At 41.4% G+C, this 26,031-nt stretch overlaps 1 protein-coding gene across 2 annotated transcripts in view; it reads right to left on the bottom strand.

Moving 5' to 3' along the window:
- Nucleotides 1–25,189, bottom strand: part of LOC135942963 (tyrosine-protein kinase RYK-like) — a 63,943-nt gene extending 38,754 nt beyond the window's left edge. The window contains exons 1-2 of one of the 2 annotated variants that reach the window (XM_065489327.1): nt 25,063–25,189; nt 294–421 (exon numbers count right to left, since the gene is read on the bottom strand). In XM_065489327.1, coding sequence (XP_065345399.1) covers nt 294–421; nt 25,063–25,081 — 147 coding nt within the window. In that variant the 5' untranslated portion in view covers nt 25,082–25,189. Of the gene's footprint in view, nt 1–293; nt 422–22,249; nt 22,576–25,062 lie in introns of those variants that run through there. The other variant, XM_065489326.1, reaches the window with a different exon arrangement.
- Nucleotides 25,190–26,031: the final 842 nt, after the last annotated feature.

Here is a 26,031-nt window from a genome sequence, read left to right as displayed (position 1 = left end):
AGAAGAAAAACGTCTTAATTTACTTCAAACCTTCCTAAACTTTCATAGCCTAAATCCCCACAAAAAAAAATGACTTTGCTGCTGTAATACCATCTAAAAATCCCAACTCTAAAATCAATTAAATCATTTTTTTTACATATTTTAAAATTGGAGTTTGGCCTCATTCGATCTGGGTGTAGTGCAATTGAATGAATGCATGGATTTATTCCTATTTATTTATTTTGGAAAATTTTCTTTAAAGAAAGAAAAAACAGCATTAAACCCTTCATTACATTGCAACTAACTGTACTTACAGGCTTTCTGTCGAGGCTCTGCCACGAGAACTCGAGAGTAGAAATGTTGGCCGGAACGGGCACGACGAAGTTGAGCGCGTACACGTTGATTACGCCCTCGCGCACGTAATACAGCTCCGAAGTGAGACCTGCAACACGAGAGCCCGATTGTTATTAACCGACTCGCAGACGCAAAATTGCCTCGCTAGCTTTGAAGATAGAGTGAATTATGCGGAGAACATGATCATCGCTCACTCTATGCGAGCGTGGTGTGGTCGGTGCCCCTTTGCCGCAGTAAGCGGCCCCCCGCAAGAAATGTCGTTATCACGGTGCGCGCGAGAGAGCGATTAACTCACTTTTTGATTTGGTCCTGCCGCCGGCGCTGTCTCTTTTTCCTCTCTTCACGCACACCCCTTTCAACTCTTATATTCTCGCGTAATTACTCGCACGTGACAAGCATTGTTTCAAACTGTAGCATTCAAATCGTCTGCAAATTTACAAAAGTTGGTGCCGAACCTGGTACTCTTGATGCTGAGAAAATCGAATGCTTTGTAGTGTGTTGGGAGCGAATTCTATTTTATTTTATATTTTTACTCTGAAATTCCCGTAAATTTGTCGCGGTTATCGTTTACATGGAAAAAGTGGCCAAATTTGCAATTTACAAGGGCAGATTTTTAATGTTTCATAAAAATATTTGGTTGGATCATACGGCACCTGTCGGCTCTTTTCTCTTATATAGACAGGCAATAAATATATAAAATAGGAATGTAAATATGAATGTGTAATTTTCCAGTGGACATTTTGGTAAAATGTTGCACTTGCACTCAGACAAAATGGAACAAAAACCTAAGAAGATACTTAGTCCATCGCGTAAAAAGTAAGATTTCAAAGCAGAAAATGTTGCAATACGTGCTGTGATCAGTGTGAGCAAAAATATATGTAGTGCTCGTTTGATGTGTAAAAGCATGGCGATAAGAATTAACAGAGAAGCCTTTCAACAGCTTCGGCTGTCTCTGTTTTATTCGTGCGAGGTGCAAAGGAAAAAGGGATGAAAATGGATTAAGGAGAGAGACGGCGAGTGTATTGCAAGTTTCGCAATAAGGAGCTTCCAGTGAGATTGCGAAACAACTGTGTGTGGTGCGTGGAAATGTGCTTGTGGATAAAAACTTTGATTTAAGGATTACGAACGTATATATACATAATTTAATTTCATGTGTTAAGAATACAATTGTGTTTTTAACTAGCAAGATGAAAATGAGAGAAGTAACCGGTAACTTAATTTTCTTTATTTAAGCCAGACAAAAATGAGATCAACCTTCATGAAAATGCCACGCGCTAATAAGTCTGTGCTAAAAGATCCAAAGAGCGGCTGTCTGCAATCGCGCCTGCCTAAATCCATTATTACGATCCTTACAGACAAAAAAAATTAAACGAGCCCCTTTCTTGCAGCCACTCTCTTCGCCTTGGCTTAGGCAAGCTAATCCCTTAATTGAGTCTCGCGCCTTAATGAACCCGCTGAGTGGTCTGGCCGAGTCTGCCTGCGCCTGCAAAAGCGCGCCTGCTCTCCCGATGAGGCGCTTTTTGCGTCGTTCTAGAAGAACACACATTAGCATGGCGCACATATAGTGAGGCGCATAGCCAGCGGTCGCCTGCACATTGCTTTCGCAGCTCGTCGCGTCTATTTTTATGCGACATATTCCTATCTCTGCCACTGCCGCTACTCTCGCACTTTCTCGACCGGCGGGTGAGTGCGTCAAATTCGCAATTCCCAAGCACTCTTGCAGGCCGCTTTTATTTCTGCCGTAACATTTAATGAATATTTTAGCCCAGCTAGTTGTGGATTTTTTAGAGCCCTTCCCTTCTCGGAATTAACTTTTAACGTGTTGCAGTAAAAGCCAACACTACTCACAGCCGGAAAATGTTAATTCCCATTGACGGAAACATGTTGTGAATCCATTTTTTATTAAAGGAGGGATGATAATGTCATTTTTCTGTGCAATCATCATTAACTAAAAAGTTTTGAAAAACGTGTTGTGCTGTTTTAGTTCCACAGTTGTAAAGACAATTTTCTTTTTTAAATTGCTAGCATAAAAAAGTCTGATGAAGGGCTGTGTATCCTCAACCAATTTCTCTGCTTTTCAGCAACAATTTATTACTTAAATATAATATTACATCCTATGCAAGGATAGCAAAGTGGAATAAAAAATAATCTAACGGAATAACAAGACGTCATCCTCGTAGATTTCAGAGCTATTTAATTAAACTTAAACACTTCGGCGAATCCAGTCCACCCTATTGCATGAGATAAAATACAAATCAATATAAAAATTTTATCAAAGAAAAAACTTTGAAGTCATGTGGCTCTCAAGAATCCAACCAATCTCGAGAGAAAATTTGTTCTCAAGTATCTCCCAAACGTTCCCATTTTTTTGCATTTTTTAGAGACTGGTTTAGCTTTTGACCAGTCCTGCAGTGATAAAAAGGCAGTCATGCTGACGCTTCGTCGCTTCTTGCAACCTGACAATGCTAATTAAAATCATTTGCGCTCCTGCAGAGAGGCAAGTTGGAAGGGGGATGCCGAATTAAATTCCTGCCCGTGGCGGTAAATTTCCATTATTTTAGCCCGCGTCAGATAGCACCCGAGTCGCCGGCGCGTCGTTTTTGCTCGCCGGATCGATGTTGGAGCGAGAGAGGGAAAAAGAGGAAGAGGCCGACCGGATAAAACGAGAGAAAAATGTTCTCAGTTTTTAGGGGTGCAGACCGCTGCTTTTCAATATCAACCGGCTGACCGGCCGCCGCGTGTTGCCACCGGGCCTGACCTTTTTGCCGCGTGCATCCGCGTCCGTCCGTCGACCGCAGCACTCTCTGATCACTTTTCCACTTGAGTTTGTCAACAACAGTGCTTCTTAGAGAGGCAGGCACGAGGGAACTCGAAGGAGATAGACCCCGACGTGCCGCAAATTGGGCAGAGAATTGTAATGTGCTATAATAATTTAGAGCAACAAAATACTCGTGCTTTAACTTAAGAAAATCAGATAATTTTGAATAATTCAGAAAATAATTCGAAATAATTTACTTTTTGTTTTTTCAGTCAAAATAAAACGCAGCGTTCTCGATGTATATAGCATGCGCGCTTGTTTATTTTTCTGTTTTCGTACAGAAATGTCCTTCTTTCAACTAGTTTTTTTTATTTAAAAACTTAAAGTAAATTCACGCTTAACCCTGCTATTTGATACTCATCAATCGGTTATCTGAACGGGGGAAATCATAGCCGTATTGTCGATGGAAGCAGCGAGAAAAATGATTATGCAACGCGCCGTTCTCGCACGCTCACCTGGTTGCATAAGCAGGTAAACGGCGAGCGAGCTCTCATTCGTGCACAAGGCCGTTTATACATTTGGGGCCGCTCTCGCTACTCAAGCACGTACTTCTGAAGCTCGCGTAACATATTTTTTTCTCGTGTTCAGGCCTCAGCATGAATTTTCTAATCCACGACTGGCCGCACATTCACGCGAAATCCCACCCCTGAGAATTTCTTGCTGCAAGAGAGAGAGAGAGAGAGAGAGAGAGAGAGAGAGAGAGAGAGAGAGAGAGAGAGAGAGAGAGAGAGACCAAAATCAATGGTAGTGTTAAAAAAAGGAAAGAAAACCGTTGACACCTCTTCCCTATCCTCCTTTTCCACTTTTCCATTTGCAGCCGAAGAGGCTTCTTTCCCACGACAATGGCGGCCCCTAGCGAGCACACACAATGGGGAATGCTTCCCCGTCGACCGACGGAGCCAATCCTTCCTTAAAATCTCATTACGCCCGTGCAAATAATTCTAGAGAGACTCCCCGTAAATTGCCGAGGACGAAATTGTTTTTCCTCGACCTCGGCTGTCTGTCTTTGAGTTTTATTTCCAGCCGGGGGCTCGTTGCCTGGCTGGAACTGTTTAAGATTTCGCATAATATTTCGCCGGCCGAGAGACAAAGCAAGCTGAGCAAGAAATATATTGAAGCACGTGCATGAGCCACGGGCCAGAGAGGGAGAGAGATAGTGCCTTTTCTTCAGCTCTCGGCGCTGAATGCATGTATAGCCGCTCCACGTTCGCCTGGCTGCCCGGAGGACGTGTTTAGCTGAATTATACGCTCATTAGCTTGTAGGCTCACTCCACGGAGAGAACAAACGGGTTATTCCAGCCCTTTCTTCGTCACGAGGGATAAATTTGAAGGTTTTGCACAGCCTGAGCTAAATTGAAATGCAATCAAGATGGGACCTGATACACAAAAACAGTTAAAATAAATATAATTATGAGTGTGTATTTTGGAATACTGTTTCAGTTTCTCAGTAAGTACAAATGCTGATATACCTTTGCTGTTACTAATAACAAAGTAGAATATATTATGTCAAATATATTCAGCTATAGCAATTTTTTCTTGTAATTATGTATTAAAACTAACTATGATATCAGTAAAAAGGTAATAAACTTCTAAGCCTTTATATGAAACTGCGCCTCTACATTTTTTATTTAAAATGAGAGCTTCATTTTAAAATTTTTATTTGTCATTTGAAATTAACCGTATTAAGAACGTTCTGAAAATTAAATTTTGTCAATATTGAAATGATAATTTTCGCTGTTACTAAATTACTGACTGCAAGATGACTGAGGATGTGACAATAAGCCGCGCAAAACAACAATAGCAAGCCAGCTTTTGGCTCACACGTGCTGGTGCAGGGGCTGTTGCCTTGTTCTGCAAAGTCTTAATGAACAAACACCGACAAGACAAGATGCCTGCTGTTGCGAAAATGCTAATCTGCTTCGCGCGCGGGGTGTCAATAATTAATTCTCGGCAGCAGCCTTGTTCGTTGGATATTGTCGTCATCTCGTCGGCAGCCAGCCGGGCGTGATTTTAATTAAGGTGTGGCTGCGGATGAGCCGGCAGCCGCGGTGTTAACTCCCACGCCCTGTAGCCCCCCGGAGCTGGTGCTGCCTGTGCATTATGCATCCGCGAATTCCATTGTGCAAAACGACGTCGCGCGCGCTTTCCTGTTCCAGACGCGAAACATTCGCACTCTCTAGTGTGCGGTTGCATTGTCTCTGTTTTCTCAATTAAGCCTGCTGGCGTCGTGCGTGCAAAACATGTACCGCCGCGTTGCCAGCAATTCGAACAGCATGTTTGTCGTAATTGGCGGCAGTTAGAGCCGACGTAAGTTTATCGGTTTTCGTGTCACTTCCAGCATTGGCGAGACGCCCAGCCACAATTTCTCTCACTGACTGAGGCCGTTTCTGGAATGAAGGGGAAGACGACTTGCACTCTCGTTAGCCAGCAAGCACACTCAATTATTATAAAAGTCATTACATTCAAACACATTTAACTAGTTAATTTATTGAGTAGTTTTAACGCAGTCTTCAGCGGTTTACTGAAGTTCGTTTCAGAATTACTTTTAAGGATTCAGATTACCCGTTTCTATATAGCTCAAGAAAGAGGATTTAACCAAATGTCTTGATATCTCAGAATGAAGTTAAACGATCATAAGTAAATTATAAGCTATGAAGATTATTCACATCCAGATTTAAAACAATTTTTCATGAAATGGAATTAGTCCTAAGTACAAGCTAAATTTTGAGTTTCATTTTCGATTTATGAGATGGTTATAATAAATTTTTCTCAAAAATCGTAGCCAAAAGATTTCTTCATTTTTAAAATGTGAATAGAATGCTAGATTTTCATATTGCAACATTGTGTGTTTTATCCTAGCAGTATCATAATTATAGAAAAACCTTTTGTTCTTTGCTAAGAACTGAAAATGAAAACGCCCCAAACATTTGAGCGATACAAAATGCGTTGCAAGCCCTACTTAGTACAGAAGATGGTAATTCTCTCCATTGAGTGGAATGAGTATTAGCATCCACCCACCCCCTTGTCCCTGTGCCAGCTCCAATTTGAATAAAATACTTTTCTCATTTCGTCCGCGCGTCGGGTCGCAAATTCCCCCAATTTGGCAGCTGCGTGTTTGAGGCACTTTTATTCGCCCGCTTGTCCTGCTGCTCCTCTCGCCACGCACGCTGGAGAATAATTGTAATTTCAAATCTCCTGGCTGCGACGCGCGCGCGACGAGAGAGAGTATTCCAATTGAAAAAGGCCACTTTGCATAACAACGCGATTTCATTATGCCGGCTCTCTCTCTCTCTTTTCGAGCCCCAAGTTGGCTGGCTGGCCTCGCTCTCTCATCGTCATGATCATCACGCGGCACACATCGAGAAAAAAACGGACCAGAAAGGTTATTTCGAGCCATTATGCAGCAAAGTGTACTCTTACAAATATAAATTCCACCCTCGCACACGCGCTTTCTGTGTGCACTTTAAAAGCGATTATTTCGGGGGTAATGGCAGACACGCAGCTAGCTTTTATTTACCTCGGCGTTGTAATTAAATTGCCAGACAGGGTAGAGTGCCACGTGCAGGTCCACTGGACCGCTTTCATGTGTCGCAAGTGCCCCCTGCCACATTATTATTATTCGCTCTGTGTTTGAAATTTGGCCCGCAGCTGAAGAGCTATATGTGTATAGTGATTTTGATTGTGTTCGCCAACTGCCCCGGGGCAAAATCGCCAGACAGACGACGGTGCATGCAATGTTGTCTGCTTTGATGTAATCACTTTGAAGGTGTTCAAGAGAACTTCTTCAGCCAAGAAGATTTTTTTAGAAAATTAATATTAATTATTGGGAGTGGAGGACTTTGGCAAACACATTTTGACTAAGAGGCTAATGAAATGAGTGCCAAAAACATATTTCGAGAAATTAATATGTTAAAAGAAACCAGAAAATTAATTAAATTCTTAGAGCACGGCAATTCACTTAAGACGAAAATAATTAGACAAGTTTTAGTGAAACTGCAAAGCTGCAAACCACGATTTTAGAAACTGTGACGCCAAGAATGAACTTAAATAAATTGATGCCTAAAAACAATTTGTTAAATAAAAAATATATCCCATTGAAGTTCCAAAACATTACGCTTATTTGATTAATTTATAAATGAGTTTATGTAAGAGCTACTTCCAATTGCTACAGGCGCTAAATTAACGTGGTTTATTTTATTGTGAATTTCCTCTCATGGTTTCAATGTACAATTCACATATAACGTTTTAGAATTAATGACACGCGGCTGAAGTCTAATTTATAATTGCGTAAATAAATAATAGAATGTATTTTCAGCGCAGAGCTGTGGTTGTAAATTCAAATTAAGGCAGCATGTGTTTCCTGCGCGGAAAGCGAGCAAAACACACGATGAGCTACTGGCTATCCGTAATGAAATCCGGCACCAACTGCTGCTACTACTGGATGGTGTGTGTTTACTTTGACCGCAGAGAAACACGACTTAGCCAGCAAAACTACATTCGAAGCCAGCAGCAGCCGTTCAATATATTACTACCGGCGGCAACCAACTCGTCGACTTTGCATGATAATAATTATTTGCCAGCCTCGGTCTGACCGAATTCGGTCTGCCATGAATAATTTGCCACTTATCCGAGCCAAAGTTTCGGGTGGAAGGATCTGACCCGCTGGGAAAATGGTTAAACTGACGTCAGAATTAATCTTATTTGCGAAAATGAAATCGAGACAAAGTTTGCTGTTCTCAAAATAAATGTATGAATTTATTTTCGATCTAGTTGGATATTTATAACATAATAATTTACGACGCAAAAGTAAAATTTGATTGATGTATTTGTTTTTTCGATAAGTTGTGAATATATTTTTATTCGCACAAAAATCCCGGGTCTGGCAGTGTTCAAACCTCTAGAAGCGACAAGGACCACTTTTCATTTCGGCGAAAAAATACAGTGCGTGGAGCAAAAACATTTTTCCAACGTTTTGCATGAGATTCGCACACATACATAGCAAACGCTGCGGCTGGAATGAGAGCACACACGCATTTCCCACTCGGCAAATAATACACGTGTGTTTCATCTGCGGCTTATTTTTCGACGCGCGCACTGATGAATCGCGTTGCTGCCACTACGCTGGGAAATGGAAAAATTATGAACTCTCCTTTGTGGCATGTGACGGACCGAGTGCTTTATTAGTGCTGCCAGCTGCATTACGACCTGACGCGCGTTCTTTTGTTCGCTCTTTTCTCTGGATTAGGCCTCTTTTAGAACGGGGGAATAAACGAAAAAAGCATTAATGGGGCATAGAGTGAAAGTCTCGCGAAACAATGGGTCGGCTGACGTGTTCGGCTAATTTTCCCTTTTTAAGTGGAAAAGTTTCGAGACCACAGGAACCGATGATTTTACTGGTCCTCCAGCTCTTTATAATGATTTACTGAAATCTGAGCGTGAGAGGCAATCAGATTCATTAATATTGTATAGCCAATATTTATTAATTGAGCGGGCATAGACCTTATAAAATTCAGCTTTATGTTCTTGCATAAAAAATATGATCATTAATTGCGTCTAATTGTAAATTAAAGAGAAAAAAGAGAAAATGATTATCTTGGCGTGCTTGTTATTTGCACAGCACTCAAATCAGTTTTCCGTGACACTAATCTCACCATTAAGAAACATTGAACTGAGGGGAAACACTTAAATAAAAGGAACAAGTAAAAATTTTGTGACAGCACGCAATCCATAATTACGAGATAAGCTACGAAACCAGAATAATAGGCATGTTGACTAACTACTTCAATTTTAAAAATGTGAAAGGAGTCGAAGCTCTGTCATCTCCAGAGCAATGAACTACTTCGTTGATGCACTTTAGCTAATTTCGTCCTCTAAGTGGAAAAGTTTTAATTCGGTCGAGATGCATGTGCAGGTTTTCTGATAAAAAGTGGTTCGCTGCTCCCGCACTCGCGCGACGCCAAATTGGCACTGGAATGCTCCGAAAGGGGGAGAGCAGCTGATAACGGTGCTGCACCCAGGAATAAAGGGGTGCCAAGAGCACCAGCCTGCCGGCCAGGGGTGCAAAATGTTCAAAAAAACACGGCTATTTGAAATGTTTACACGGGAAGACGAGCGGGCCGAGGGGACACTTTGCTTTTGCAGCGCGTGTTTGCTCTAATTTTTACAAAGGCGGACCACATGCAAAATTCAATGTTCACTTTGTCCCGCTAAAAATCATCAGTCTGCTCTCTATCAACAAACCATGGATATTTTTTACTGTGGATATGTATTAGAAAATCTAAACTAACTGTTAGCAACTATATGGCGGCTTTGTATTTTTATTTAGAGTGGTTCTCCTCACATTAAATATTTTTTAGAGCAGTCCTTTTCAAGCTTTTAATGAAAAGTCTACATGGTGTATTTGTATATCTTTTACCATGAACACAGTCATTTGATTAAAAATGTTTTTTTATATATAAATAAATTGCTATTCATAATTTAAATTTTAATTAAAAACTGGCCCACATGCCTTTTGTGATAATTTGATAAAACAGTCATAGCTATGCAAGAAATTTTAAATTAAACAAGTTTCCACAGTTTCAGGCCAGGGTTCGTTTGCAGATTGCAAAGTTGCCAAGTTGAGCGCTAACCCCCGAAAGCACCGTTTCGTCTCTTATCTCCTTATTCATAATAAGTCCTAATTTGCGCACGTGTGTGCGAGATAACAAATTACGCCGGCGACCCTTTCTCTCCAGCAACATAATGCACGTGTTCAGTCACTCTGGAGCCGGCCTGCTAATTTGTATGCATAGAATATTTTATAACCGGGGGGCATGGGCCTGCTGCCGCCGCTGCCGCCGAGAGTGTGCATAAATTGCTGAGCGCGGCGTGAATTATCTCTCGCGAGGTTTAAGATATTACCACAACGCGAGCGAGCAGTGCACACCTTTCGGTGTCGCATTTGGATTTATCGCCTTGTTGTTGTCAGCTTGCTAAATGCTTGCTCGGCTTTATGGCTTTCATTGCACCAACTTGCAGATACAACTCTATTCCATATTTTGAAATGTCTACTTTTGTGAGTTATTGCATAAAATGCATATTATTCATAGCTGTACAAAAGACACCCTTTTTATTTAACATACAATAGAACATCAATTGGCTATTTTTTGCAAAAAGAAGATACGCGGGTCCAGTTTTCAACTGCAAAAGCAGCTCCATCAATAAGCCGTTCCCACTGGATCCCGCGAGATGAAAAATGGAACGGTGATCACGTACAGCCGAAAGGGAAGCTCATTCATAATCAGATGGCTTGGCAGGGAGTCATAAATTCATGCATTCAATCCAACCCCCGAAAACCAAGGAGGAAGAGGAATAATTCCGGCGACGAGCTGCCGCCGTGCTGAGCTGGCGCTTAAAATTCAATCACACGCACCAAGTGCTTTTCACGTCTTTCGGCCAGACTCTCGCCGGATGCGAGGAATGGAAGAATAGCAGCAATCCGGCGATGCGGACTCGAGAGAGTTGGCCAAAATGACCATACACGTGAGCTGCATTAAGCGATTCGCCGTCTTATTGCAAAGTCTGCGTTTTATTAAAAGCTTTTTCTTTTCAATTGGCTGCTGTTAAACTCCAAGAGTCAAGCACAAAAAACTAGAAGTAGTATAATATATCACATAAATTTGTGGCGCGCGCTGCTTGATATTTAAGTTATGTAATGATTGTATGATTATTGCTATACCGACAATATCTTTATAAACAGCACATTGTCATGTTTGTTTGTTTGTTTGTTTCCGAGTGCTTCGTTTTGATTTAGGATTATTTTTTAGACACCAATGCGTGGTAAATATATCAATTTTAAAAAATGACACCAAAATTGATTTGTAGAACGCGGACGTAATTAGAGTGCTTATTTTTATTGAAAAAAATCAATCAGACCACAAAGAGCGACCACAATATTTGATCTACAAACACAAACAATGATTGATCTCATTTTTGTCACGCTCTGATTAAAAAACCGTAGATTAGAGCTTCATTTTTGCCACATTTCACAGTGTGCAATTTTTGTTGAGTTTTTCAGAATATTTTAGAATTTGTGCCAACTCTCCTTTCCATGCGAGCATGAATTTCCTCTCATCAAATGAACAAAAAAAATTCAAAAACCAATTTGCGGAACCTAAAACTGCAAATTTATATCTTTCCTCACCTAAAAAATTGGAAATCAGATTAATTCGCTGCCTACCTGTGCAATTTGGGCAGGCAAACGTCAGGCGCCTTGTTAACCCTTCACTCACAGTTCCAATCAATACTGCACACACACAAACGATGGTGGTGGAATCGAAAAGCGCGGCCGGCATATAATTATGAGCGAGAGATGTGCTTCGCTGATGCCGCCCGGGACATTTACAATTCAAATGGACACGCACACGCTGCCCACTGATTGCACTAGACTGGCTGCCTGAATGTATGCACAAAAAGCAGCAAGGGCGGTGGATTTTGGGGCCGGTGTGATTTTCCAACCGTCCGTCCAGCCGGCCGAATAAATTATTAGCCCGGCTGACGGAAAATGAAGTTAGCAGCCTTTTTCCCTCGTTCCTCGCCGCTCGGTCCCGGAAATTAAGAGTTTGAGGCGGCAATTACAAATGCGAGCCGATTTGTCTCCGCGTGTTTTGCGCAATTAATAAGGCGGAGAAGCAGACGAGGGTCTCTTTTTGCGGTGGAAAGAGGGTAATTACTTTTTGTCTGCTCAAATCTGGGGAGCAAAAGTGGCCGTGCGCTGCGGGTTCCTCAAATGAATCTCTCCAGAGATAGTCAATCTTAATGGTGCCCAAAGTCTTTGAGAAAAGTATAAATTTCCTGCCTCACTCTTTTTTGTTCTTATCTCTGGACAGCAATGTACTCTTTTTGTCAGTAAAAAGCTAATTATAATTTTTGTCTTGTATCCTCAATTGCTCCTGCTCTGTTCCAAAATTATATAGTTCCACTGTAATACAGCAGAATCCACATACAACCATTGGGTTTGAAGAAAGGGAAATGCACCAGTCAAATATGTAAAAAAATGAAGAGTCAAGTTTTTGATCCAGAAGTCAAACTACGAACGCAGACGTGTTTGCATTCCTTCGAGGGCCATTTCAATCCCGTCTCGTTGGTCGGAAAAGAATGGAATGAGGGTCTGTCTCTCGTTTCCTAGCTCTGTAGATTCTGCTTGCGCAAACTTTTCCACCAGCGGCGGCTGGAGGATTATCCGCTGTAACAAGAATCACAGCAGAACGAGCTGTGCCGCCGAGGCTCCATTTTGTGCGACACGCGCTTTTCTCATTCCACTCTTTGTACAGTATACTATTTCTGGCAATCTTTGCAGGGGTGAAATATCGCTAGCTGGGCTCGCAGCAGCTCGAAAGAGGGCTCATAAAGCTGATGTTTGGTCAACTTTTATGTAGCGCGCGCGGTTGCTGAGCTCGGGGAACACTCCTACAAAAGGAGGAGGCGATCGAATGTTGGCTTTTAACTCTCTCCGATCTCGCTCCTATGATAAAACGGCCTCTCTTGTTTCTCATCAAACGGCCCTTCCCCGCGGACTGACAAAAAGGGTCCTGCTCTGATTGCACAAGCAAAATTTGATTTGGTCATTAAACAAATAATGCTACTCGACGATTTCTTATAATATTGCAACTTTGAACAAGTTTCAAAAATGTATTATTTACAGTGCTACTCCACTCCCTACATTGGCACATGAAAAAGATTAACAAACACAAACGAATATTATAACAAATAAAAACGGGCTGAGACATCTGATATATGACTATTCTATGAGCAAAAATATTTTTATATTAGCGGCTATGAGTGAATTTTGAAGAGAAAATTTATCTCATACGTTATAGTTTGTTGTCATACATTTCAAGACAAAATTAATAAATTTTTAATTACAAATGACAGTTAGATAACTGAATTTACGAAAATAAATATTATATTTGATGGTCCACGTGCCCTTCAAGACCGCCCATATCGATATTTTCCGTCGGGCCTAAACATAATCTGTGGCAGTTATTTTGACGCGTTGTGGGATTGTGTTTTGGCACAGGCCGTTTACGACTCGGCTATATATTTTGATTTGCCATCGTTTCATTATCACTTTATGCTTTTTTCTTTTTTAACTTTTCTGATTTTTGTAATTGTACATAATTGAGTAATTTAATTAACACTTAAGTTAACAAATCCTAATTTTTAACATCATACGCACGTAAAAAATGAACGAGATGAAATGATTGCAAAGATGGTAAATTATGGATGCATCACGACATTTCAATATACGTGGCGTTTCTTCTAGCCTTGCTTTCTGAATAGCACCTCAAAGTCTCATAATTATATAAGGTTCATTAAACAAACACGCTCGAATTTTTCGTAATTTAATGTAACAATATTTAAATGAAAATCGTTTTCATTTCAAACAACAAGTGAATAAAACGACAGTGGTAATTTCAAATATTTATCGTACAAGCTGATAAATTTGCAAGTACGCGTTGAATCGTTAGAATAATGAAGATTTAACCAATAATCCAGAGCGAATTCAACTCAGAGGCAGTTTATCAAGATAAGGCAAATCGATTACTTTTTAAGTTATCTCAACTGAATTTTCCACTGCCTAAGACAAGTGAATCCAATAAAATGGTCCATTCAGGCTTGTCCGTGCGAGTGAGTGCCAAAGTAAATCTCGTTCCGCACAACCGCCTTAATTTCGCGCTCGTGGCCGCCGGCAATTGAATCCAGTCCGCTTCATTGCGCTTTATCTGCGGTTTTAAATAAGTTTGAGTCTCGTTTCTGTTGAACGCTTTTATTGCCCGGCTAGAGAGATGCAATAGCGAGTGCCATTCACGAAAGAGAGACACGGCCGCTTTAATGGCCAATACGAGTCGCATCTTATTTTTATGGCGCAAAGGCAGCGAACACAAAGAAAACGAATGGGCGGCTGCTGCAGGGGAGCGGCGAGCCAGTGACGTTTTATGCCCCGACGGCAGGCATTAAACGCACAAATTAGCCTCCCTTTGTGCCTCTTTCCTGTTTACAGCCTGTAAAATTCGCGCCCGACGACAAATTTCCTGATATTTGCCTCCTTCGCCGCCTTGTGTGCCTTTTCACGCGGCAAATTGAAGGGCGCGGCGAACGGCTCTGGAATAAATTTGGTCTCTGTGCTGTCCTTAAATTCTGCGTTTGAGGTTGAAACTCAAGAGAATATTTTATGTTATTACAGATTCTATCATTAGTTTAGTTAATTCAAATCACTTATTTTCTTTCCTTTGAATATCTTCAATTTATATGTAGATCTGTACCGAGCAGTTTTGGAAAATATGATTCTTACATCTGCTTTAAAATTTTCACCAAAAATTTTGAATCAAATTAAAACATGCTGCCGTTTGATAATATAAGAAAATTAGTTCAAAAGTTTTTATAATTAATAGTATATATGGGGGGAAGTCGCAATGTCCCAAACAAATTTGCTCGTCAGGACTCTTAAAAGCCAAACTTTAGGAGACCAAAGAACTCTGACAATTCTACAAAAATTTGGTGCTCGTGTGGATTTATTTAACAATATTTAGTTTTCCCGATGTTTTAATATATAAATATATTAATTTGTTTTCCACAACAGTTTTAGTTCTCAACAAAAATGAGAGCGAATTTTACTGTTCAAAATGAACAAAACTGCACTACAGTTTCGGACTCCTTGATACTTGACCCCATTTTGCCCACGCAGTTCCATCTCAACTCTAACCGAATATAACAAAGCAGCTCATTTTTAGACGTCTCCATATTACTCAGCTAGCTAGAATTGGCAGTCTGCTACAATTTTTCCGTGGATTCCCCAAGCGGGCAAAATTAATGTGCACATACACTCCAATTTTTGCCTAATACCCCGAGAGCCGATCGCGTGTTCCCTCGCCAGCAGAAATTTATACACGGTCCAATTCCCTTTTTGGCGGATAAAATAGGCGCCCGCGTTGCGATGACTGCGCCGTTTGGCCAATTCAAAATTTAATCTGCACGTAGGCAGGCGGCGGCGGCCGCGCGCAGAGGCAACAATAACAACGGCACCGTACGCACAAGTGATGATGGATATATTTTCGTTGCCAATCCATATATCACTCTCTCTTGCTCTCGCCGGCTGCTTTGTGCGCCTTAATCCCATAATCAATAACAACCACGGAGAGTGGTGTATGTTCGTACGGCGTGCAGCCAGCGGCTTACTCAGCCGGGTTAGTTGATATACACGGAAATGCAAGCGCTAAAACGTTGAGTCATCCTACTTGATGCACCCTTGACAGCGAGACAAACAGACAGGTAGGCAGCCGGTGATAATGGATCCGCGCGGCTCTCGCTAAATGATAAAAACGGCTCTCTAGGCGGTGCGTAACTTTTTGTGCTCAGGAATGGGCGGCCGAGGGGCGTATGTGTACACACATGATGGGGGTGGGTGGCTCGGCGAGGGGGCTAACGCTCGACTCGATCTGTCAAAACACGTCTCGTCATTAAAAATGGAGTCTTTCCTTGAGGGAAATTTCATGCATAATTTAGCAATCAACAAGCTGAGGGGCGAAAATTGCAATTACACTTGAAGGGTGTGGCAAGCACTTCATATTTCAGCAGTGTTAAAATGCAAATTCAGAAAGGACAATGATAAATTAGAAAAACCTGTCTCTCGCGAATAAAAATAAATTTTCATCATTGCGCATACAACGCGTGTTGGTGTCTAATCTTTGTTTCTCAGTCGGTGAATACGCAGACAGCCATGATTTGCGCCAAATTTTCCACGCTCGGCGCTTTCGTTGGTGCTCGAGCGAGCAAGCATTTCATCTGCCTAAAACTGGCAAGAGAGAGTCGGTAAACCAGCGCTGCTGCGCGTCTTGATAAATTTCAATTTAGCTCACGCTCCTGGTGTCTGCTGGCTGTTCAACTGGCAACTTTTTGCACCCCAACTTCATCAAGCGACACTGGATTTCGAAGATAAGTTAAGAAGAGAAAATAACGGTCTTCATTCAGGGCAGCTGCGTAAGCTGGAATTTCCGGAATATGGCTTGTGAATACTAAGTTTCTGTTATTCTTAAAGCATCATAAAAATTACTTGAAACAAATTTGATTTTAAATGGCCACTCCCTTAGGCAAACAAAAAGGAAAAGGTGTGGCTTTGAAATAATTGTAAAAAACAAAAAAGATCACAGTTTCATGTACTCTGCAGCGGATGTTTCAGCCTATAGCAGGCCTATAATTGTGTGATTAAACTTTCATTCACTTTAAAATGTAATTTGTAGCCCGGATCCATTCCTTATTGTTCATCAATGGCAGTAGCAATAATAAAATCAATTTTATAAATTAAACGACCTCATCTTGTTTTATTGTTTTTTAAATGCTTTTTTAAAAAAAAGTATAGAATTTCTCTCGAATATGAGTGGATGGTCTAGCAAATTTAATTTTAATTATAAGTGCAGTCATTATTTTAATAAATGTAATCTGTTTGCACATTTTCTTTCCAATCAATGTTAATCCTTTCGAAGCAGTCATTTGACTTCAGACCCTCTTTCGCAGTGCGTAAAAAGCTGGTGGAACGAGGCACAAAGAGTCTGCCTAAGCGCTTATCGCCGTTTCTCTGGCGAAAAATTAAATGCCTCCCTCGGTTTATACATATATATGCTCTCTGTGTAGCCGCGAGCAGGCGAGCGTACATCTCCGGCCCTATATCCGCGAAAGGCCGAAAAGTTGGCAGGCAAGGCTAAATCTCTTATTAAATCGCCAGCAGCAGCGGCGGCGGCGGCGGCGGGAAGGTCTTTCTGGAAACTCAAAGTGCAATTAACACCGCAAGAGCCAGTGTATTTTCACCTATGCTTTTTGTCGACGGAATACATTAAGAGGAGCGTGTTGACTTTCGCCGAATCATTAACATTTCTGCACTTCTCTCGCTCGGGAAATATGAAACTCAGCGTATGCAAATGATTCCAATAATGCGAGAGAGAGAGAGAGAGAGAGAGAGAGCTGCTCACTCCATTATGCATTCAGAAGCGGCGCTTATTGTTTTCTTCGGCAATGAATATGCAAATGCGGCGGCGGATGGATCAGCATCTTGCTCGCTGCACCTGCAGATAAGACGCCGGAATTTGACTTTCCTGCTAATTAATTTCGACTTGAGCTCTGAATTAAACGAGCTTTCGGGTCATTTGGGCCTCGGTGCGGGAGTTATGCATAATTATTATTGCCGCTATGCTAATTGCTCGCGCAGTCAGCTACGTTTTGTTCTGCATGCTGGTGCGTTTAATTAAGGAGCCATTCAAAAATCTTAGCAGTGCTGCCAAGACGACAAATTGCAATTAGCCCCGAGAGCCTATTACGATCTTTTGAATGGGCTACTAATTCTGCTCGTTACGAACCTTTCTTAGAATCGGAAAGATGGGGTGTCACATTTTTAAAATGAACAGTCTTTTACCCGCGATATAAACCAGAGATTTTTATTAAAGAAACGCTGCATGTTTCCAAGAAAAGGCTTGCACCCAAATCATGCCATTTATTGTATCAAAAAGCTTTAGGAGTTCTCACTGACACTCTTTTGTTTTATTAATTCTGAAGCGCAGATATAGAGGCCAAAGGTTAGGGCATAAAATTTGTTTTATATTCCTTTAGAAAGATTCATAATTTTTTTATTAAATTTAAAATAACCATAATGGTAAATTTTTGCGAGCTTTCCCACATTGCCCTCTCATTTGGAACGGAACCCTTCTGGAAATTTGAATACAGAAGAAACCCCAATTCGCCTTGAAACGACCCATTTACAGGTGAAATTTTCTTATATGGTGGGGTGTCTACATTTCATTTTTGTCATTTCTCCCGCTTTTTACGACCCTGGCACACTCGCACAAAAATGCTATTATTTCTCCACCCTTTCTGCAGGTTATCAGACCGTGCGTCCCTTTACGGCCCCCAGAGCCGCTCTCCGGGCCAAAAGTGCACGGCAAAGCAAGTGGCGGAGGAAAGCTCTAGTCGTTTTTGCCGTTTTGCGCTCATCCCAAGACGCTTGTAAATTATTCAGCGAAGAAGTGGTAGTTGTACATATTAACTCGTCACACAGTAAATATGGTGGCTATGAGCACTTCAGCTGCCAAAGCCAAAGGATTTCCGAGAGGAGAGAGACACTCAGACGGGGGCGATGTAAAACCAAAGGCCTGTTTATTGCCGGCCATAAAAGCGGCAACACAGACACTCACCGCATTCCCTCGTAGGACACACACGCCAACTTTCCTCATGCAAATGCATGCCAAATTTTTCACTCGAGGAGCAGAACAGTTTTTGTCTTTTTTTTTCTCAGGAGTAATTTGCATTGTGTTTTTTCAGCGAGCGCAAAAAGTGAAAAATCGCGGAGTTGCGGGAAAACGAAATTCACTTTTGCCGTGGTGATTGAAGCGAGAGCAAACGACCCAACCCGGCCCTTTTCCCCGGCTAATGCTAATGAGAAAGCACGCCAGTCGAAGGCGATATTCAAATCCAATTCCTGCGAGAGACGAAAAGATGATTGCCCCGCACAACGTCTTAAAAAAGGGGGAGATTGGGCTGCTGGTGCTCATTACCGCCGCATCTTTCTTCTTCTTTCTCTCCAGCGATATGCTGATGTCTCTCATGTAACAATGTTGACGTAAATTAGAAAAGAAGAGTGAAAAAATATGCCATGTTAGACGTCAGCGGCAGCTCGAGATGAAGACAAATCGAAAACGAAGCCTTCGCCGCTGGTATTTTGAACGCGTGTGCGTTATTATCGTCAAGCCCGGTTCTCTCTGCGCGCGTCAGCCTTGCTGCCAAAAAAGAAAGGAAAAATCCGGCCAAACGAGCTGCCGGCAAGTCGACTTTGTGTCGCCTTTGTTTCAGCAGCGCCGGCTAATTAGCGACGTTTTTCACTTGCCCACGTGAATTGATTTTTTTTTCTTTTCAAATACACTTCACTTTAATGGTTTTGTCAATTTTACGTCCATTTATTTGATATACAGCGGAAGGAAATTCAGGATTTTTAAGACACTGATTGTGAGAGCACTCCTCAATTCAAGTTGAAGACTCTCCAGGGGGAAATGCAAAATTTTTAGCCTTTTCCAGCATTTCTAACACACACAATATTTTTTTACGTTCATTTGTATTTTTACAAAATCCTCGGTTTAGAAGAAAAGCTGTTCAAAAATTATTTGGATTAAGACTTCTCACTGTTCGCACGAATTATTTTTTAAACCTATTGGAGGAGAAACACATAGTAGCATTTATATTTGATGCATTTATTAAACACTGTACCATTGGGCGCAGGTTTCATCTTACTTGCTGCAATCTGACTAACATCTCTTTGTTCACAATTCAGGAAATGATAATAGCTTCCTCTCTTATCGCAGAATTTATAAACACAGTCTGTTCTAGATTCAGAGTGGCAATTTTTGTTTGTACAGAGCATTTTTATTTAATTTCATATATTTTAAATGACCGAGAAAATGACCAGAGAAAAGAGTTTTCTATGGCATAAATTAAAATTATAAATCGTCATTGTCACGTATTTAAATTGTGTAACGATCAATGAAACTCGTTACATTTCACCAAAATGCTACAATTTTTCTCCCCCCTAACTTGATATCTGCGAGTGATTTTTTCCCAGTTGCAACGAAGTCGAATTTTTCGAAACAAATATGCTTATCGTAGTGGGAGTGGCAAAATTTCGCATCGCTCAACAAACACACAAGTTTTAATTGTTAAATTTATCGTTGACCTTTCTTGCAAGAAGGAAATTCGCATTTGGTTGTTGAGCTAAGCACAATTTTTTCTGCTACAGCTACGACATTATATGTAATAGAGTGATTTTTATTTGAAGCCTTCATTTGCAGTTGCACCAGCGTAGCAAGTAATGCAAATTGCTTCCAAGACCACCATTTCCACATAATCAATCAACGAGAAGGTTCTGCCGGCCCGCATGCACACACGTATTCATGCGTAAAACGATCAGATATAGCGCCATTTCCTCCGCTCCACCGCGTCCGGCCAGAAAGGCAGGTATGCAATCGGTGCGACAGATTGGTGCAACCGGTTGCGTGACTCACTCGCAAGCGAACCCAGTTGAAACGCAATAATATCGCGGCCGAGGAATCTGGAGCCGATTTTGCTTTTTTGTGCGGTTTTGACGGAATGCTTGTATCTGGGCAGACTGATCAGTGAAATAAAAAGAGTCGGTCTAACACGGCGGCTGAATGGCGTGGGTGCGAGAGTGGCCACGTGGTTTATTAGAATAATAAAAACGCACTCAAATTTTCACTCGCGTCATTGGCTGCAAAGCTCTAAAAAGCGGAGGTTTGATCAAGATAGGATTTCGTCTCGACTGCGATTTGTAACTCAGCGTTTTTTGAGCGGTCAGAGTTGAAACCACCAAGGAAATTTACACTATACCATTGGAAATCCAATCAAAAAACTTGTTCCCTAGAGAAATCAGCTGAATAAAAAAGATATATATTTTAATGATTTTATTAGATTCATCCGCATAGATTTGCTTCGTTTTTCATCAAAAAAAATCACTGTTTTAGACTCGTAAAATGCAAAAATGATGATATCTTTTAATATAGCTTACAAACTAACATAATGCTGTTATATTTAAACGCATTAAAAGGAGAGCAGTAGACATCCCAATGTAAGCAATAAGCTAGTTTTTCAAAAAATTAAACCTTATTTTAGGTGTAGATAATCTTCTACTATTTTATGATTTATTCGTTTTCAATCTGAATTGATTGTAGAGATAAACTGATCATATTTTTTCCTTATTTTGGAGATGCTGCCTGATCAGTGACAATTCTCTATCTGTAAGTAATTTTATGGGGTGCAACAGCTATTTTGCACAATTGTAAAAAGTTCATTTATGTTCAGTGGCTCTTATGAAAAGGGAGCGATTAAGGACAAACTGCCTCCCTTTCGGTGGTATCAAATAAATTGTGACAGAGCTGCTCTCATGGCAGAACAAAAGCTGAGCGCGAGTGTGTGTCTGCCTGCCCCTTGATTCTTTGCCGGGTGCCTCGCTCTCCCTCTCGTCAAAATAATTCATGTTGCGGGCCGCTGATTCAAACGCGAGAGCAAGTGCGAGTCCCGAGGCCATTCATGGAATCCGGCTCGGCAACAACACGAGAGTAATAAGGTGAGCGCGCGCGGGGGCGCCCTCCACCGCAAGGGCGGTTCACTTTTTGCACGCGGACTTGCTAAATTAAAATCGCATATCGCTCTTGCGCTGGACCATTAGGGTTGCCGCTAATGAAGTGCTCTTTGTTGCTCGGGGCCAGCAGCAGCAGTGGCGGCAGAGAAGCTAACAAGCTCTTCTGATTCTGCAGCTCTCTGCTCTTTCTAATCCCGCGTGTAATTTATGGTAATCCCGACAAAAGCAGAGGCAAATGCTGTTTGTGCCTCTGACGCGCTGATTGAAAATCACTACTGCTGCCACAGTGGTCACTCGATTTTACGTAGCTTTTATTCTGTTTGTGCTTCCATCATTGCATAAATCAATCATTTTCTGGCGTTTTGTCATATTATGGTTGAATGACTTGTGCGATGTTAATTACTGCCGCCAAATTTTCATTGATTACTCGCCAAAGATTCTATTTGTTAAAGATTAATACTGTGCCTAGAAACATTAGAGCTCCGTACCTGTGCCTAAGGGCTACTCATATATACATAATCATCTCAATAGAGGTTGTTTGTTACGAAAGGAATTGGTCGATTGATTTTATGTAAAAAATTACCTTTTATCCTAATTGTGAACCACGAAAATATAAAATTTTTATTTCAATACAAAAATTATTTTTAACAATGTAGTCTAGATGATAGATTATAATTAAAAAATATTTTAAAATTTTCAAATACACTGCTTTTAAGTTTTTTAAATTGCAAATCAACTATCTCATAATTTAAGCTGTGGTGTTCACATACAATGAGGTTAATGTCAAACGCAAGCTATTAAACAGAAAAGCTTTTCCAATAGATGTTTCATATTTTTGTCTTCGTTTAAAGAAATTCGATTTTTCATACTGTTATCTCGTAGGGTTTCATTCATTCTATGTAAGACATGAATCCAGCAATTTCACTCACCCATGAGCTTCATGACTTCCTTCTGGCTGATGAACAGGTTGAAGTGAGCGTCGGCCGGTCTCGCCACGGCCAGCCACAGCCACACGGGCAAAATCCACGCGAGCTGGCCGCTCGCCATGCCGTAGCTCCGATTTCAGCGGAAAGTCGCCGGCCGCGTGCAAGGAGCAAGAAGGTTGTCAGGGGCCGAGAGGCCACACCGGCATCTCGCGATTGCCGCTCCGGCTGCAGAGGCGAAAACTCGAGCGAACGCTCGATGGCAGCTGCCGAGCACAACTGACTGACTCGGAGAGGCGAGCACCTCGCTCGCCGCAGCACAGAGGGCTGCTTGCCAGCCGGGGCGCCGAGCACGCGGGCACGCACGCGCCCACCCCCGACTTGCTTGTTCGTTGCTCGGTCGGCGCACCAAACCCACCACAGCACACGATGCGGGTACACTTGGAGAAGAAAGAAGATGCGTGTTGCATCTGATATGCGTTCGTTCCTCTTAACAAAAAATGGGACAAAAATAAATATTTTTGGGTAATAATAATTGCAACGAATATAGATCATTGAAGCTTTTTTCAAAACGGTTTTCTGGGGGAAATCAGTTCAACAAGACTGGGAAAGAAACACTAAATAAAAAATTAGAAATACTCACTTAGTATGGAACAAATTCAATAATATCCCAATAACAATCCCAGCCCGTTGGCTCGCATTGTTAAGGCACTCTCAGGAGTGTCAAAGCAATGAGAGGTATTTGAGCAGTTCGGAGATCTAATACTGGCTACCCAATGTCAGAGATGGCAAAAAGTGGTTAGTTTAGTGACTCGAAATCCTCAAATTGCTCAACGGGCTGGGACTCGCTACTTGCTGGTTTGCACCTTTCCAGCATGCGTGATTTGGCTTCACGGGACGAATGTCTAGCGTTTAACAAAAGTCCTCGGTGCGGAGGCAAGTGGCCCTTGAGTGGGCTGGGTCCCTGTGCGGCCTGGTGCGCCCATGTTATCCGTTCATTGAATGAAATCATTCTAAGAAATTAAAGGCTAAGGAAGTCGAATAATTTAATTTATATGTTAATAAAAAACTGAAAACCAAGGAGACGTTGGAGTTTTGAAATCAGCATCCACGTTAGCGAAAAGAGACGTGCGAGTCGTTGTATCGGCATTCTCTGATGTGTGCTGAGCTATAAGATGAATAGCTAAGATGAATTCAGCTGAATTTTGCAATTATCTTATAAGTGCAAATTTAAAATTAATATTTTGGTGAAGTTCTATAGAGAAGTAATAAATAGTCTCCGGTGGGAACTAAAAATATCAAGTTTAAGAATTCAAAACTCATGCAGATAGTAGTTTTTAACACTCGCGAGCTAAAAATACACATTTAGTATAAAAAAGATGAGAAGGCTGAGAAGGGGGGCAGTTTTTCAGGCATTCAACGAGATAAGACTCTATACCCAGGAGTGCATAGCTGATATTGGCCTAGCATCAAAGAAGTGGGACTTTAATGGCAAGGGGTGACAGAAAGCCCTAGTAACTTTCTTGCCGCATTATGCGGCATTATTACTGGATTATTTCAGCATAATATTATACTAGGGATAATGCAAACGTACAAAAATAGCAAATGGGTGGCTCATTAGAGTTCATGGATACTAATTGTTTTGTCTTATTTTGAATAACCAGAAATAAGCTCTTTGCTGAATCTATTTTGGGCGTTCTGTGAAGGGATTCAACTAGATTATCTTCTGCTCTAATGGGGAGTTGCGCTAATGGGCACAAATTTATAAAGCAAATTATAGCTAGCTATCGGCTTAACGTCCCATCTCCATAAATAAACTTCGTTGAATGTTTCAAAATACTGAATTTGATAGATTATTGTTACTTGCATAAAATCTGGAGATAGGACGGATTCATTGTCGCCACAATTTTTGTCAAAAGGAGCAGAACTAGAGATCTGCAGAGTCAGCTGCCACACAAAAACAAATCATCCATTTGAAGGCAGCCGGCGGGTCTGGCCGACCAATTATGATAAAAGCACCAGCGGCGGGCGCATCTCTCCGCTCGGCGTGTGCGCTGCCTCCGCCTAGCTGTGTTCTCTATTTGTTTTGCTCTGCATAATTAATGAAATTTATTAAAGTGAGCGATCGATGTCTGTGCGTTGCAACGCAAACGAGCATCCTCGCGCGCGGCACAAGGCTCGAGACGCAATTTAATTGCGTATTCTGCTCTCGCCCGGTCTAATGAGGCCTTTATTAATTGAATATGTGCTGCGACGCTTCAATGGCGTTGAACCCAAAGCAGGTCAACCAGAATCTGTTAAGTGAGCATTCGACGTAAAAAGGCTTTTCTAATTTGCAAAAAGCTGAAGACAGTCAGTTTGTTTCAAAAGTATTTCTCTCGTGGGAAGAAACTGCTCTAAAAATATTTTGCTTTTTATACAGAATGTCAATTCATTTTTCATATGCCTTCTTTTTTAATTACCAAATTTTGAGCATTAATAATATTTAAGTGATATAATTTTTAAAAATTAAATATAATCTAGCATGTACACCTAGGTCGTTCTAAAAATAATAATAATTTTTCACACACTTTTTAGCAAATTGCTCAGTCTGCTGCCACGAAGTTAAGCATATTTGAGAACATAATAAAAGGGACAAGTGCTCACTTTTGGAGCATATTTCGGTTCAATAAATAAATCAGATTGTTAGACATTTAGAAATTAAGATCTAGAGCAAAGATACACTACTAATTCCCAGCAGTAACCTAGTTTGGATGTGTGTTGAAGAGTTATTGCAAATCGGTTTTGACATTCACCATAGCTAAACTTGAGATTTTTACCTGCAGTTGGGTTCCTCATTCAATCTGGCAGAGTTGCCGAGAAGAGCAAGGCGGAGCAGCCGTATCACAATTCCCTTGGCAATAAAACTGTCCTTCTCAACCTAATAAACGACGCGTTAAAAGTTTTAGGACCGAAAACAATGAATTCCTCCGTCCTTAAACGTGCGTGCTCGAGTTTATTAAAAGTGCTGTTAACCGTTTGCTTTCATTTCCTTCGCGTTTAATAATATTTTCAACGCGAGACGAGCCGCAGCTACAAAGTACGCCGCACACGCAGCTTATTAGAATATTTTTGAACATGAAACCGCGTTTTACGAGCTTTTACGATCGTCGGGAGAGGGAAATGGTAAAGCCACCACGTGCGTGCTTTTGTGTTTGTGTGTGGACGCACTTTACAAGGTGTTTAATCTAAGTAGGTTATATTTATTGCGCGTGAGAGCACTTACACTCGGTTGGACACGATAATAATAATGCAGCGGCTGCAGCGAACTTGTGCGTACGCGTATTGCTTTGTGCACATAAATACTGGTGCAAAGTACACGTGCACGGGGGTGCTACTTTGAAGGTAATAAAAGTTGACGTAAATAGCTTTATATGCAAGAGCGGTGGCTCGTGAAATTCGTGTATCAAACGCGCGAGGGCGGCGTCTGCAGCGGAATTTGTTTTTACGGCAATAACAGTAAGAAGCAAGCAGTCGCTCGAGTTTTAATTTTCCCCTATAAAGACGGAGCTCGTCCTGCGCCGCTATATTAAATTACGACTGCGCGCGCGGAACACGAGCAAGGGTGAACTTTGGCTGTTGCAGCGAACAGGATACGAAAGAGATGTTTCCTACTTGCCCTATTTTGGCCAAATAGACGTCGGCAGGGCCTTCTCAAGAAAGGGCCTCGGTGGTCAAAGGAGGATGTGTGTATAAACGTTTTCAGAAATTAAATAAACGATTTTATGTTAAAAGTAAGGAACAGATTG

Source organism: Cloeon dipterum, chromosome 4 (genome assembly GCF_949628265.1).
Source record: "Cloeon dipterum chromosome 4, ieCloDipt1.1, whole genome shotgun sequence".
Taxonomy (NCBI): Eukaryota; Metazoa; Arthropoda; class Insecta; order Ephemeroptera; family Baetidae; genus Cloeon; species Cloeon dipterum.
This window is presented reverse-complemented; position numbering and strand designations above follow the sequence as displayed.